Source organism: Tachyglossus aculeatus, chromosome 8, assembly GCF_015852505.1.
Source record: "Tachyglossus aculeatus isolate mTacAcu1 chromosome 8, mTacAcu1.pri, whole genome shotgun sequence".
Lineage (NCBI taxonomy): Eukaryota > Metazoa > Chordata > Mammalia > Monotremata > Tachyglossidae > Tachyglossus > Tachyglossus aculeatus.
This window is the reverse complement of record NC_052073.1, coordinates 3,068,894-3,085,457: the sequence shown is the minus strand read 5'-3', so window position 1 is coordinate 3,085,457 and position 16,564 is coordinate 3,068,894. Positions and strand designations below refer to the sequence as shown.

Genomic DNA, 16,564 nt, shown 5'->3' with positions numbered 1-16,564 from the left:
ATGTTAAGCACTGTACTAAGTGCTAGGGTAGATTCAAGTTAATCAGGTTGGACATAATCCCTATCTCACGTGGTATTCACAGTCTAAGTAGAACGGAGATCGGGTATTGAATCCCCATTTTCAGTTGAGAAACTGACGAACAGAGAAGTTAACTGATGTGCCCAAGGTCACACAGCTGGCACGTTGTGGAGCCGGGTATAGAACCCAGGTCCGCTGACTCCCAAGCCTTTTCTCTAGGCCGAGCTGCTTCCCAGCATGGCCTGTGTCCAGAGCACTGTACTAAATGCTTGGGAAAGTACAATACAATAGAGTTGGTAGACATGATCCTTGTCCGCAAGGAGTTGAAAGTCTATGGGGGAGACAGACATTAAAATATGTTACTGCTAGGGCAAATAGTAGAGCATTGTTATTTAATAATAATAATGATGATGGTATTTGTTAAGCACTTACTATGTGCAAAGCACTGTTCTAAGCGCTGGGGGGGATACGAGGCGATCAGGGAAACTCACATTCTCTGTTAGGATGTGGCCTCATTGAGTACTCTTATTTCTCATCCCAAAGGAGGACCAGAAAGGAGGTGAACGGATTGCACCTGACTCAGTCGCCAGTTGAGGCTGACCAGAACTGAAGCTTTGAGATGCTAAGTGCTCAGTGATATTCTGATCTGATAGAGCCGGCTCATTAACTTATTTCTCTTTAGCCCCTGAGCTCCCTCTGGATTGTGAGCTCGTTGTGGGCAGGGAAGGTGTCTGTTGTTGTACTCTCCCAAATGCTTAGTACAGTGCTTTACACTGAGTAGCTGCTCAATTAATACGAATGAATGAATTAATTATTTAATTAACTGACTCTCTGCCAAGAAAAATGTCTGTCACGGTGGATGCGCTGTGGCCGCAGCCAGAAATATGGCACTTCTGCTTTGTCAGCTAATGTCAGTTTGGTCTGTGTGGTTTGGCCAAAGTAGAAATCCTTCATCCTGATGGTGGGCCATGCTATAGGGAATGACATTCCAAATCCAAGCTCGTTGGAGACTTGATCCCAATAGCCAAGGAATAAAGCCCAAGTTGAGAACGGGGATTTGCACTCTCAGAGCAGGCCAGCGAAAGTGGCCTCAGAGGAGAATTCCCTTGAAAAAAATATTTGACATATCAAAAATATCCATATTAATACTGAAGAGTCTTAAGGTTCGTTTTTAGTTGAGGGTTCAGCTGTGTAAACATAACGCATCTTGTAAAAGCTCCTCAGCTGATCGGGGATCGGGGCCGGGAACTACTTAGAAAAAAATTGCTCAGCGTCCTCTGAGTATGAAGTGAAGCGAAGCACATTCCAGCAAAGCTGCTTATGCGTAAACCTTTCCTGGAATGGCACTCTCCGGTGGTTTCCCAAAGAGCATTCCCTCCCTTCTTGACGAGGCAGTCGGCATTCAGTGAGCTGATGGATGCGGTGACATATTAAACAACTCACCCCACCTCCCTGCTAGGGTTGCCACCTGTGCCCAAAGCAGCCCCGGAATGCAGAAGTGGAGGGGAGGTGCCGAGGAGTATTGAGAAACAGGGGCAGACAGGGGTGGGCCTGGCAGAAGCCCTAAAAATCCATTTGAAAAATTGCCATTGATTTTTTTTCTTTTTTCTACCGACTGCTTTCCTTTCTCCTAGCCTCAGTCCATTGTGCCAGATTGCTCACTCGCTTATGTCCTCTCCTTGGCCTGTCTCCCTTTCGTGGCTCCACCTCTTCCCCTCGATTGGTGGTCACTCTGCCAGGGTAGGCTTTATCTCTGCCATCCTTTCCCCTTGTCATATCTCTTCCTGGGTCACTGCCAGTTTAGCCCGCCCCTGCTCGCCAAGCTGTTTTTCGTGACCTTTCTCCTGACATTCCTGACTTGTGGAAGGGCGGCCCGGGCCAGGGTAGTGACCACAGCCATGTGTCATGAGGCAGGGTGCCCGTCTCCCCTCACCGCTGGACACAGGGCAGTCATGGCTGGGTATAGCGCCAGTGGGGAGGCTGCCCGGGGGTCTATCCAAATGTATCGCGGTCACCGCCCACTACTGTTGCTGCTCTGAAGCTCTTAGTACAGTGCTCTGCACACAGTAAGCACTCAATAAATACGACTGAATGAATGAATGCTCTGGCCACCGCCTGCTCCTAGTGCCAATTATTCATCTGTCCAGGGATTGGACATTTGGGGAAGTTGGTCGGGCATCTGGAGACACTCCAGATCCTGAGTTGCCCAGATTTGGGGGCCCGTCTCCTCCAAGAGGCCTTCCCAGACTAAGACTCACTTTTCCTCAACTTCTACTTCCTTCTGCGTCACCTTGTCTTTCTCCCTTTGCTCTTCCCCCGTCGCAGCCCCACGGCACTCATGTACATATCTTTCATTTTATTTATATTGATGTCTGTCTACCCGCCTCTAGACTGTAAGCTCATTGTGGGAAGGGAATAACACTGTTTATTGTTGTACTGTACTTTCCCAAGTGCTCAGTACAGCGCTGTGCACACAGTAAGCGCTCAATAAATACTATCAAATGAATGAATGACTCGAGGGAAACTCTGGATGGCTCCTTAGCCCTGGTCCAGAAGAGGCTTGTCTTTCACTTGTGAAAGAGTTTGCCTAAAGTAAGCAAAACAGGCTTTATAGCTCTCCCAACTAAAATCAAGATGAAATGTCTCTGGGAGTCTTTTCAAGCGAGACCACTTCCTCCCACATAATTAGGGCCATCCCCAACGGCTCCCGGGAATATTCCGGACTCTCCTCTGGCCACTTCCTATCCCCACAGTAAGGGGCAGGGGCAGACCAGCCAAATGACGGCCCTGTGGGTGTTGTTATCCATTGTGTTCTTGTTTTCTTCTCAGGAAGTTGGCCTGGTTATTTTTAACTTGACACCCAGCTCTTTACACATCCAAAAAGGCAGTCTGCCTGAATTTGTGTGTGATCTTGCAATTCTTCAATACAATAACTGTGGAGTTCTCCTAAGTCTACAGCTTTAGGATTGGACTTCCACCGAGCAGATTGGTCGGAATAAATCTACAGGCCCCTTTTGGGGAATTTTTGATTAGAAACAATCAGTCAATCAATAGTGTTTATTGAGCACTTACTGAGTGCAGAGCACTGTACTAAGCCGGGGAAAAGCACAATATAATAATAATAGTAATAGTGATGGTATTTGTTAAGCGCTTACTATGTGCCAAGCACTGTTCTAAGCACTGGGGTGAATACCGGGTAATCAGGTTGTCCCACGTGGGGCACACACTTTTAATCCCAATTTTACAGGTGAGGTAACTGAGGCACAGAGAAGTTAAGTGACTGGCCCAAGGTCACACAGCAGAAAAGTGGCAGAACGGGATTAGAACCCACATCCTCCGACTCCCAAGCCCATGCTCTTTTCACTAGGCCACGCTGCTTCTCCACTAAGCCATGCTGCTTCATAACAGATTTGATAGACACGATTCCAGCCAAAAAGGAGCTTATAGTATGTAGGGGGAGACACACTTTAGTATTTCCCCTAACTGTAATTTATTTTAGAGCATAAAGGAAAAAAATCAGGGTGCCCTTTTCATTTGGTGACTACTGAAAAATGGTGCCCCTGGCAATCTGTGAGAGTGCTTTTTATTCAGAAAGTGTGACTTTATTAACGGTAAAGTTCCTAATGGGATTTTTAATATTTTCACCTGAAATGCAGGTTCTACAGGAACAGATCCGTGCCAGGGATAACATTAGTTACGGCACGAATTCCGCCTTAAAGAGCCTGGAGATGCGTCAGCTCTCTGGTTTAGGAGATCTACGCGGGAGAGTAGCAAGGTGAGTATCAGTTCTGGCACGGCTGTATTTATCTCTCCCTTTGACTCACTTTCCTCTTGACATGTTTCAGTTTTGGAGAGAATGTGAGCAGGCAAACACGAGCGCTCATCTTTTGTGTTGCTCTAAAATATTTTGCCTGAGGGGAAGGGTGATGAGGAGAGCAAGGAATGATGATGATAGCAGTGGGTTGGAGGGGGAGGTCTCTGAGTATTCCCTGAATCTCTTTAATCTCCTAACAGGCAGCAGTCAACAGGTTGCCCACGTGGACAGATTATTTTTTTTCCTTTTTTATTGTACTTGGTAAGCACTCTTTATAATAATAATAATAATAATAGTGGTATTTGTTAAGCACTTACTATGTGCAAAGCACTGTTCTAAACGCTGGGGAGGTTACAAGGTGATCAGGTTGTCCCACAAGGGGCTCACAGTTTTAATCCCCATTTTACAGATGAGGTAACTGAGGCCCAGAGATGTTAAGTGACTTGCCCAAAGTCACACAGCTGACAGTTGGCGGAGTCGGGATTTGAACCCATGACCTCTGACTCCAAAGCCCGGGCTCTTTCCACTGAGCTACGCTGCTTCTTTATGTGCCAGGCACTGTACTAAGCAGTGGGATAAATATAATCAGGTTGGACACAGTCCACGTACCACATTAGGTTGCCGACATGTACTTCCCAAGTGCTTAGTACAGGGCTTTGCACATAGTAAGCGCTCAATAAATATGATTGAATGAATGAATGAATGAACACTGGGCTCACAGTCTTAATCCCCATTTTATAGATGAAGTAACCGAGGCCTAGGGAAGTGAAATGACTTGCCCAAAGTCACACAGCAGATAAGTGGCAGAGCCAAGATTAGAACCCAGACCCATGCTTTAACCACTAGCCTACACAGCTTCTTATGGCACCGGTTTTCTAGGGGAGGACTGGCCAAGACTTTTGACTTTTTGGAAGTTAAAAAGTGGCTACCAGGCAGCAGCTGTTGGAGACCACTCAGTTCACAGCACTGGAGGAGCGAATCAACCCCCTTAATAAACAGCTGTGCAGCTGCCAATAAATTAACCAATCAGTGGTATTTACTGAGCACTTTCTGGGTGCAGAGTATAGTACAAAAGCGTTGGTAGACTGTCCACAAGGACCTTACAACCTTCCCCAATTAAACCCTTTTCCCCCAGCTCTCTCTCTCTCTCTCTTTCCTGCATCGTCTATGCAGTTCGATCCGCGACCTTTGAACATTTGATATTTGCTCCACCCCCGACCCCACGGCACTTATGTCCACATCTTTAAATTCTATATTATAAATTCCTTATATATTGATGAGGGAACTGAGGCCCAGAGGAGTGAAGTGATTTGCCCAAGGTCCCACAGCAGACAAGTGATGGAGCTGAGATTAGAACCCAGATCCTTCTGACTCCCAGCCCCAGGCTCTTTCCAGTAGGCTGCTTCTCCTTGCCCTCCAGCCAGCCAGAGCCAGAACTCATTCATTCATGCATTCAGTCGTATTTATTGAGCGCTTACTGGGTGCAGAGCACTGTACTAAGCGCTTGGTAAGTACAAGTCAGCGACATATAGAGACGGTCCCTACCCAACAACGGGCTCACAGTCTAGAAGGGGGAGACAGACAACAAAACAAAACATGGAGACAGGTGTCAAAATCATCAGAATAAATAGACTATAAATAGAATTATAGCTATATGCACATCAGTAACAAAATAAATAGAATAGTAAATATGTAGAAGTAAAAAAGAGTAACAAATCTGTACATATATATACAAGTGCTGTGTATATATATATATATATGCGTATATATATATACACAGCACTTGTATATATTTGCATGCATACACATATATATGTATGTATACACACACACATATACACACAAACACACACACACATATATACATATATATATATTTTTATATATATATATATATATATATATACACACACATATAACTCTCATCTCAGCCGGGTGCCATTCCTGCTTGTAGGTCTCTGCTGATTCAGTGCTTAACCAACACACTAAATAAGTAATGACAATACTGCTCGAAACACGGCAGGTTGAGCCAACTGCACCTGCCAGGTATTAATCTGTAATTGATGAAAACACTTCTGGATTTTGAGCTTTCTGTAAGGCTGGTGGGAACTCTTCCCAGAAAAAGATGCTTAGACGATGGGGAAAAATGAATGGATCACAATAAGCTTGTCCCCTAGACTATAAGCTCAAAGTGGGCAGGGAATGTGTCTGTTTATTGTTATATTGTACTCTCCCAAGCGCTCAATACAGTGCATAAGCGCTCATTTGAATGAATGAATGAAGTAATATAAATTGGACAAGATCAGTATGCATTCCTGTTGGGATTTTAAATAAGGGAGCATTTTTTTGCGGACTACTGAAACTGGATTGAAAATTGACCCCCAGGGTGATTTTCTTAAAGAAACTGAAAACACTTCTAGGTTCTACTAGTATTTTAAGGACTGGGGTGTGCGTGGTGTTCTTTTCTCGACACATGTGCAAGGAGAATTTAGCTGGACTGTTTTTGTTGATTCTTGTACAGACTAGTTCGTGAAAGTCGTTCTTCTACCCCCGGGGAGTTTACTTCTTAAGAAATTAAGAGTGTGACCCTAAGATTTACATCTGAAATGAAACAGGAATCCAAAAGGCCGGAGATGCAGCTTACTGTTCGGAAGCAAAGACTGTTTATAAACCTCCGGGGTAGAGGCAAGAACTAGAGGCCACTGAGGTTATGTCACTGAGATCACCTACCTGAGGTGTCAGCACTGGTGGACCCTGACGCTGGATACATGGAGAAAAGATAAGGGGCAGTAATAATAATAATAATAATAATAATTGCATTTCTTAAGCACTTACTATGTGCCAAGCACTGTTCTAAGCGCTGGGGAGATTACAGAGTGATCCATTTGTCCCACGGGGGGCTCATGGTCTTAATCCCCATTTTCCAGATGAGGGAACTGAGGCCCAGAGAAGTGATGTGACTTGCCCAAAGTCACACAGCTGACAAGTGGCAGAGGCAGGATTTGAACCCATGACATCTGACTCCAAAGCCTGCGCTCTTTCCACTGAGCCACCCTGGATTGGGTGGCATTAATAATGGCATTTATTAAGTGCTTACCATGTGCAAAGCACTGTTCTAAGCGCTGGGGAGGTTACAAGGTGATCAGGTTGTCCCATGGGGGGCTCACAGGCTTAATCCCCATTTTACAGATGAGGTAACTGAGAAACAGAAAAGTCAAGTGACAGTAGAGGATGGAATTTAGGCAGGGAGGGAACAGTGTTTTCCGATTCTCCAATTTGGATGGTAAGCAATAAGCACAGGATTGGAAGTCAGAGGACCTGAGTTCCAATCCCGGCTCCAACACATTCATTCATTCATTCATTCAATCGTATTTATTGAGTGCTTACTGTGTGCAGAGCACTGTACTAAGCACTTGGGAAATACAAATCTGCAACATATACAAACGGTCCGTACCCAACATGGGCTCACAGTCTAGAAGGGGGAGACAGACAACAAAACAAAACAAGTAGACAGGTGTCAATACCATCAGAATAAATAGAGCTCACAGTCTAGAAGGGGGAGACAGACAACAAAACAAAACAAGTAGACAGGTGTCAATACCATCAGAATAAATAGAGTTATAGCTATATAGACATCATTAATAAAATATAGTAAATATGTACAAATAAAATAAATAGAGTAATAAATATGTACAAATATATACAAGTGCTGTGGGGAGGGGAAGGGGGTATGGCAGAGGGAGGGAGGGGGTTGATGGGGAGGAGAGGAAGAGGAGGAGAGGAAAAAGGGGGTGCTCAGTCTGGGAAGTCCTCCTGGAGGAGGTGATTTCCCAGTAGGGCCCTGATGGGAGGAAAAGAGCTAGCTTGGTGGATGTGTGACCTTGGGTAAGTCACTTCACTTCTCTGGGCCTCAGTTTCATCATCTGTAATACGAGCATTAAATCCTGCTCCCTCCTACTTAGACTGTGAGCGCCACGTGGGCAGAGCCCATGTCCAACTTGATGATCTTGTATCGACCCCAGCGCTTAGTACAGTTCTCGGCACACGATAAGCACTTAACAAATACCATCATCATCCCCCTTAAGCCTTCTTGGGAGCCCATTCTGCCCCCACACTGTAGAATCACCGTGAGCTCCTTAAACCCAGAGGCCAAAGTGGGGAAGGCTCTCACTCGAAAAGGACACAGATCTTCCACCATGTCTACTTGTAGGGGATCCCCATTCTTGCCATTGTCTTTCTTGGGGCATCCCCTGGGAGTGTCACAATTTGAGGGGGGGGGGAAGTTGCTTGGGTTCCTCAGATGCTGTAGGCTGTAAATTCCTTGAGGTCAGGGATCATGTCTACCAACTCAGTTGTATTGTACTCTCCCAAGTGGCCTTTCCCTTCATTCATTCGTATTTATCGAGTGCTTACTATGTGGAAAGCACTGTACTAAGCGCTAGGGAGAGTACAATACAATAATAAACAGACACATTCCCTGCCCACCATGAGCTTACAGTCTAGAGTGGGGGGAGACAGACAGTAATAGAAATAAATAAATTACAAGATATGTGCAGAAGTGCTTTGGGGGTGGAAGTGGGGAAGAACAAAGGGAGCAAGTCACACAGTAAGTGTTTAGTAATTACTGGTCAGTCGTATTTATTGAGTGCTGTATTAAGCGCTTGGAGAGTACAATACAAGAATATGACAGACACATTCCCTGCCCATAATGATCTTATAATCTAGAGGGGGAGACAGACATAAATATAAATATATAAACACCATTGATTGATTGGGACTGGCACTAGGAGTGTCCTTCAGCTTCTGAGGGGTTTGGAAAACATGCCACATCTCCCCTCTCGGCACCCCATAATGAATATTCTGGGAGCGCACTATGACTCTCCAGTAGCACTCTCCTACTACAACCCAGACCACACACTTGGTTCCTCTAATGCTAACCTCACTGTATCTCGATCTCATCTATCTCACCGCAAACTTCTCGCCCACATCCTGCCTCTGTCCCGGAACGCCCTCCCTCCTCATATGTGACAGACAATGACTCTCCCCACCTTCGAAGCCTTACTGAAGGCCCATCTCCTCCAAGAGGCCTTCCTTGACTAAGCCCTCCTCTTCTCCCACTCCCTTCTGCATTGCCCTGACTTGCTCCCTTTATTCAGCTCCCCTCCCAGCCCCACAGCACTTATGTACGTATCTGTCATTTATTTACCTTAATGTCTGTCTCCCCTTCTAGACTGTAGACGAGAAGCAGCGTGGCTTAGTGGAAAGAGCCCGGGCTTGGGAGTCAGAGGTCGTGGGTCCTAATTTCGACTCCACCACTCATCAGCTGTGTGACTTTGGGCAAGCCACTTCACTTCTCTGTGCCTCAGTTACCTCATCTGTAAAATGGGGATTAAGACTGTCATCATCATTATTAAGTTCGTTGTGGGCAGGGAATGTGTCTCTTTATTGTTGTACTGTACTGTCCCAGGCACTTAGTACAGTGCTCTGCACACAGTAAGGGCTCAATAAATACAATTGACTGACTGGTGGAGAAGAGAGCCAATATATGAAGTGGAAAGGGGGGTGAGGAGCTTGGAGATGGTATGATTAATTGGTTCTGAGCTCTATAACTTTCTTGGATTCATCAACTCCAAGTGCAGAAAGCAGCATCTTTGAAACTGTTTTCAAGGATTTTTTGCAAATCAATTCTTTTTTTTTTCTTTTTACTGGAACAGTTTCCTATGTACTTAAAGCACATCTCCACAAAGGCCCAACCCCATTCTCCTTCCCTTCTTTGCTGCACTTGGCTCCCTGTTCCTTAAGCACTTGATTTCCACCCACTCACCCACAGCCCTAATGTACATATCCTTACTCTCTGCCATTTCCCCTTTCTGTAATTGAATTTAATGTCTGTCCCCCGGAATTATATCTCCCAAGTACTTAGTACAGTCCTTGGCACACAGTTTGAGCTCAATAAGTACCATCGATGATTCATTCCTCTCTCATCTGCATACCTTCATCCTCCATCTCATGCATTCCATTCCTCTAGTCAAAATCCTATGCTTCAAGCAAAACCATTTCTGCTTTGATCCATTCTTTCTTTTTTTCCTTCATTTTCGAAAAGTGAAGGACTCCTCCCTAGTAGACTTGGGAGCAGAAAACTCCCTGAAGTGTTAATGGGAATTTGATGGTTAAGACTCACAGTAAAATTGGGCTTCTCTGGCAGAGCTTCAACAATAACTTGGCAAGAACAATGGAATGATGTTGGACTGGTATAAAATTCTCCAGTGAAGTGATACTCTTAAACCTTCAAGTTGCCACCATCTAACTGAGACAAATTAACACTTCACAAATTATTTCTTATGTCCCTCCCAAAGTATTCCACGGGGTGTTGTTTGGAGCCTTTGGCAAGAGTCAGGAGTGACGGGAGATCTGGCTAGAGAGCTGGCTAACATACTGATTATAACCTTTACTCCTATTATTTAACAAAAATCTCTTAGTCTAGAATTCCACCCTTCCTTTGAAGTCCAGAAAAATTATGCTCAGAATATCAATCATTCAATCAGTCGTACTTATTGAGTGCTTACTGTGTGCGGAGCATCAAACTAAGACCTTGGGAGTGTACACTATAACAGAGTTGGAAGACACATTCCCTGCCCACAAGAAGCATAAAATCTAGAAGGGGAGACCATTAATATAATTTTCAGTGATGCCTGCAGGTCTGACAACATCTAAATGTCTTTGCACTATTCTTAATACTAATACTAACTGTGGTACTTCTTAAGTACTTACTTACTAAGCGCTGGGGTAGATTCAAGTGTACCCCACACTCCCCATGGCACATGAGACTCACAGTCTTAATCCCCATTTTACAGCTCAGGAAAACGAGGCCCAGAGAAGTGAAGTGACTTGCCCAAGGTCACACAGCAGGCAAATAGGAGAGCCGGGATTAGAACCCAGCTCCCTTGACTCCCAGACTCATTCTCTTTCCACTCGACCACGCTGCTTCGTACTATAGTCTTTCACTTCTTAAAGCTGCCGGCACCTCTCCAGTTTGAATCCAGTAGTCCGGGTTCCTGTCCTGCTTGCAAAACCTGAGTCCGAGACCCTCGTTGGGATTGATTTCCTCCTTCACATTTTGTGTTTGATGGAGTGCAGAGAGACTTACAGGGTACGCCTGCAGAAAAGGCACAAAATTGGCATTAGCCATCTCAGACACGGTGCGTGGTACAGGCCAAGTTTGTTTGGCTAGCCGAACTCTCCTCTGGGTAATCCAGAGCAGCTGAGGTTTAGAGAACTGGTTAGTTTGGCTAACCGGTGTACGGATAAACAATCTTTCTTTTAGTTAAGAGCTCCCTGGTACGCCATTCTGGAAAATCCATATTATTGATTCCTCCCTACGTGGCCTAGATCTGTTTCCAGTTGATTATAGCAAGACAGATGTTACAGCTTCACAAGATAAGTCCCTCAGGTGAACCTTTAAAGGATTTTGTAAGAAAAAAAAATACCTCGATAGAATTAAAATGAATAAAGGTTTGCGTTTGAGGCCACCTCTCTCCAGGCTGCTCTTAAGATAAGTTATTTCCTAAAGGAAAATCAATATTTTGTTCATTTAATAGCAGATCTATTATTTGTGGTTACTAGTGTAACCGGTCAGGGGCAATCTGAATCACGTTTTTGTGACCTTATGGAGTATCAGGCACAAAAGAGCAAGAGACTGAAACTACTAAAATCAATCCATCGTATTTATTGAGCACTTACTGTGTGTAGAGCACTGTACTGTGCATTTGGGAGAGCATAGTATAACAGAGTTGGTAGACAGGTTCCCTGCCCACAACGAGCTTCGCGTCTGTCTCTGCCTTCCAAACATCGGCAGGTGTGCCACGATCCTTTCTATTACCTGAGCCGCTTATTTCTCCTTTTAGAAAATGAGGGTTTGTGGCATCACTCCTCCTGCGGAGGCTAGTTGTCCCCGAGACCCGGGTAGCCAGGAAACCCAGAGAGATTTGGGTTGGTGTGTGGAGCTCAATGAAGAACAAAGGCCTTTGGGTCGAGCCCATCAGCCTAAAGTTAGTCATGCGCCTCTCGACAAAGGCTCCCTCTCCTATTCCCCATCCTCCTACACTATACTGCTTCTCCAGGATTTGCTGGCATTTCTATTAATCAGTCAACCAATCAATGGTATTTATTGAGTGCTTACCATGTGCAGAGCACTGTACTAAGCACTTGGGAGAGTACAATACAACAGAGTTAGTCAGCACGTTTGCTGCCTACATTGAGCTTACAGTCTAGCAGGGGAGACAGACATGACTATAAATCAATAAATCAATGTGCTGTGGGACTAAGGGTGGGGCAGATACCAAATGCCCAAAGGGCCCAAATCCAAGTGCATCCAAATCCTGGATTTGGGCTGCAGGACCCTGTTCCAGGGGACAGAGAGCCATAGTTGAGTCATGATGGAGAGAAAGCCCCTTCTGGACTGTAAGCTCATTGTGGGCAGGGAATGTGTCTGTTGATTGTTACATTGTACTCTCCCAAGTGCTCAGTACAGTGCTCTGCTTACAGTAAGCTCTCAATAAATACGATTGAATGAATGAATGAGGGGACTGGTTAGAGAAAAGACTGTGGGTTCCAAGGGGTACAGGGACTGTGTCCAACCCGATTATCTTGGATCCATTCCAGCACTCAGTACAGTGCCTGGCACATAGTAAGCACTTAGCAAGTACCATGGTTACTATTATCGTTATTATTATATTATGCATTATGAAGAGGGAGGGTGCCTGGGCCAGAAACAGGATGCGGACAACAGGTCGGCGACGAGATAGATGAGATTGAGATACATAGAGTGGGTCGTCACTAGAGGTGTGAAATGTGTGGGCTGGGTTGTGGTAGGAGAGTAGTGAGGTGAAGTAGGAGGGGGCAAGGGGATCAAGTGCTTTGAAACAGATGGCCAGGAGTTTCTGTTTGAGGTGGAGGTGAATGAGTATACACTGGAGGTTCTTGAGGAGTGGGGAAACACGGCCTGAATGTTTTTGTAGAAAAATGATCTGGGCAATAGAGTGAAGAATGGACTGGAGCGGGGAGAGACCAGGAGGCAGGGAAGTCAGCAAGGAGGCTCATTCAGTAATCGAGGAGGGATAGGATAAATGTTCATTTGGATGGGGAAGAGAAGGTGGATTTTAGCAATGTTCTGAAGGTCGTACTGACAGGATTTAATGACAGATTGACTATGCGGATTGATCCCCCAAGCTCTACCTCCTTCCCCTCCCCACAGCACCTGTATATATGTGTGTACAGATTTATTACTCTATTTATTTTACTTGTACATATTTACTGTTCTATTTATTTTGTTAATGATGTGCATTTAGCTTTAATTCTATTTATTCTGATGACTTGACACGTGTCCACATGTTTTGTTTTGTTGTCTGTCTCCCCTTCTAGACTGTGAGCCCATTGTTGGGTAGGGACCATCTCTATATGGACCGCCAACTTGTACTAAGCACTTAGTACAGTGCTGTGCACACAGTAAGCACTCAATAAATGCGATTGAATGAATGAATGAATGAAAGATGACTCGAAGATAATGCCAAGGTTCCGGGCTTGTGAGACAGGAAGGGTAGTGGTGCTGTCTACAGTGATGGGAAAGTCAGAGAAATGGATGGGGTTTGAGCGGGAAGACAAGGAGTTCTGCTTTTGGACATAGTAAACTTGAGGTGACAGCAGGGCATCCAAGTAGAGATGTCTTGAAGGCAGAAGGAAATGCTAGACTACAGAGAGGGGGAGAGATCGGGCCTGAAGATGTAGATTTGGGAATCATCTGCACTGAGGTGGGAGTTGAAGCCATGGGAGCGAATCAGTTCTCCAAGGGAGAGGATGTAGATGGAGAACTGAATAATAATAATAATGGTATTTATTAAGCACTTATTATGTGCCAAGCACTGTTCTAAGCGCTGGGAGAGATACAAGTTTATCAGGTTGTCCCAAGTGGGGCTCACAATCTTAATCCCCATTTTACAGATGAGGTAACTGAGGCCCAGAGAAGTGAAGTAAGACTTGCCCAAGGTCACACAGCTGACGATTGGCAGAGCTGGGATTAGACCCCACGACTGCTGACTCCCAAGCCTGTGCTCTTTCCACTAAGCCACAAATAGAAGGGGACCCAGAACTGAATCTACATACTAGACAGGTGGAGGAAGGGGCAGACATGCAACCTTCTTGCCCCAACTGCCTTTGATATTAAACAACAGTGTTAAGGTGCCACTGCATTAAGCACAGGGAAACCTGCTGAATGAACAATATTTTTTGGCTGTCCATCATAGTCTGTTCTGCTGTATATCATTCCTCTGCTCCTGACACTATCTCTCTGCCCCTCCTGTAATGCTGAGTCAGCGCAAGGACTTATTCTAGCAAATTTCAAGCAGCCTCAGTTCTGACCCGCCCTTACCTTTGCCTTCCCTTCCCTCCTTTTGAAATTCATATAAAAACTTGACAGAAGGCTGGAGTTTAGAGGCAGAACTAACTGGGAGCCTCCTGAGCACTAAAAGAAGACTTCAAAGGTAATTCCTCGGTGAGGTTGAGAAGCAGCATCACGGGCCTACGAGTCAGAAGGCCCTGAGTTCTAATCCCACTCCTCCACCTGTCCTGACCTTGGACAAGTCACTTAACTTCTCTGTACCTGTTATCTGTAAAATGGGGATTAAGAATGTGAGCCTCCTGTGGGACAGAGGCTGTGTCCAACTTGATTAGTTTGCCAATACCCCAGTGCTTAGAACAGTGCTTGACACATATAGGAATCACTTAACAAATGCCATGATTATATTATTGTTATTATTAAGGCTGAAGATAACTGTGCTGGGATGCTTTCTTGTATATTTCGATGCAGTAACTTTTAGCGTTTGTTCCCGAGTGGCTCCACCCACGCTAGACAGTCGATAAATCCTGCCGACATACAGTCTAAGGGCCAAAAATCTGAACAAATGTGCTCAGTCGATGGGGACGCCAGGTTGGCAGCTTTGCCTGGTGCTGAGGCCTGACCTGTACTATCCATGCGTTACAACTGGAGACTTCTAGCTGTATTTTCCCTGGTAGTTTCTGGATTGGCCTCCAAAAATTCTGAAGGTAGGATGAATTGTGAATGCAGAGACTCTATCTCTCCAGAACCTATTTGCGTTTGCAAATTAGGTGGCAACATACATAATTATTGGATGTTTAGGGAGTAAAAGGCCCAGTCCTGCCAAACTAAATATTTTAAGCGCACCAAGCCAAGCCACTAAAAGACAGCGGTAAAAACTGCAGGCCCAGAAATCATTTGGGGAGTCACGGTTTTGCCTCCTCAAGAACAGCCAACATAACACGTCGGTGCTGACACAGTTGAAATGGCGGCTTTAGCCATCAACTTGGCATTCCCAGTGGGAAAAGGGCTAGAGACATCAACGGTTCCTTTCCGGCTCTGAGGCAGAATTCAGAGTCAGGCCCCTTTCCTCTGCAGCAACAGAACAAGAGAGGGAGAAAGGGGAGAGGAGGCAAGGCCACTCCCAGGCTGGTAACTCAGGGGATGTGTTTCCTCCTGCCATCGCAAATAAGTGAAAGACGGGTACGAGAAGTCTCACTGGGCCTTGCCTAAACTGTTGCCTTGGGGAATGGTGAGCTGTACTCTCTCCTAACTTCTGTCATTTTAGCATGCCCTTCCTGATCATTTTTATTTTTGTGGTATTTGTTAAGCGCTTACTATGTGCCAGGAATCGAACTAAGCACTGGGGTAGATACAGACTAACCAGGTTGGACATGTCCCCCTGTCCCTCATGGGGCTCAGAGTCTTAATCCCCATTTTACAGATGAAGTAACTGAGGCACAGAGAAGTGACTGCCTTGCCCAGGGTAACACAGCACCCAGGGGGCGAAGCAGGGATTAGAACCCAGATCAATCAATCAATCAATCGTATTTATTGAGCGCTTACTGTGTGCAGAGCACTGTACTAAGCGCTTGGGAAGTACAAGCTGGCAACATATAGAGACAGTCCCTACCCAACAGTGGGCTCACAGTCTAGAAGGGGGAGACAGAGAACAAAACCAAACATACTAACAAAATGAAATAAATAGAATAGATAGGTACAAGTAAAATAAATAAATAGAGTAATAAATATGTACAAACATATATACATATATACAGGTGCTGTGGGGAAGGGAAGGAGGTAAGATGCGGGGGATGGAGAGTGGGACGAGGGGGAGAGGAAGGAAGGGGCTCAGTCTGGGAAGGCCTCCTGGAGGAGATGAGCTCTCAGGAGGGCCTTGAAGGGAAGGGATCTTTTTGACTCCCGGACCCAAGCTCTATCCATAGGTCATGCTATCCAAAGGCCATGCGTCAACTTTGTATTTGGATTTGTACTCTTTATTCATCCCTCCTTCAGCCCTACAGCACTTATGTACATATCCGTAATTTGTGTATTTATTTATATTAATGTCTGTCTCCCCTTTTAGACTATAAGCTCATGGTGGGTAGGGAAAGTGACTGCCAACTCTGTTTTATTGAGCTCTTCCAAGCGCTTAGTCCAGTGCCCTGCACAAAGTAAGTGCTCAGTAAATACGATTGATTGATTGAGGCTGCTTCTTGTTGTTCCAGGGAACCTAAACCCTTCCCACGGATGTGCATGGTGCTGGGGCCTGGGGACGGTGTTTGTACCGGTTCTGTTTCACCCTCCCTTCAGGACTCCCCCAGCCCGCTTTGCACTCCCAGACTTAACCCTTGGCCTTGATC

The 16,564-nt window shown here is 45.4% G+C and overlaps 1 protein-coding gene across 3 annotated transcripts in view; it reads left to right on the top strand.

Annotated features, from left to right (window-relative positions):
• The window catches only part of FAM81A (family with sequence similarity 81 member A), a 49,593-nt gene that overhangs the window by 20,554 nt on the left and 12,475 nt on the right, over positions 1 to 16,564 (top strand). For all 3 annotated transcript variants that reach the window (XM_038750529.1, XM_038750530.1, XM_038750531.1), the window contains one exon: positions 3,675 to 3,793. In XM_038750529.1, the coding sequence (XP_038606457.1) occupies positions 3,675 to 3,793 (119 nt within the window). The remainder of the gene's footprint in view (positions 1 to 3,674; positions 3,794 to 16,564) is intronic.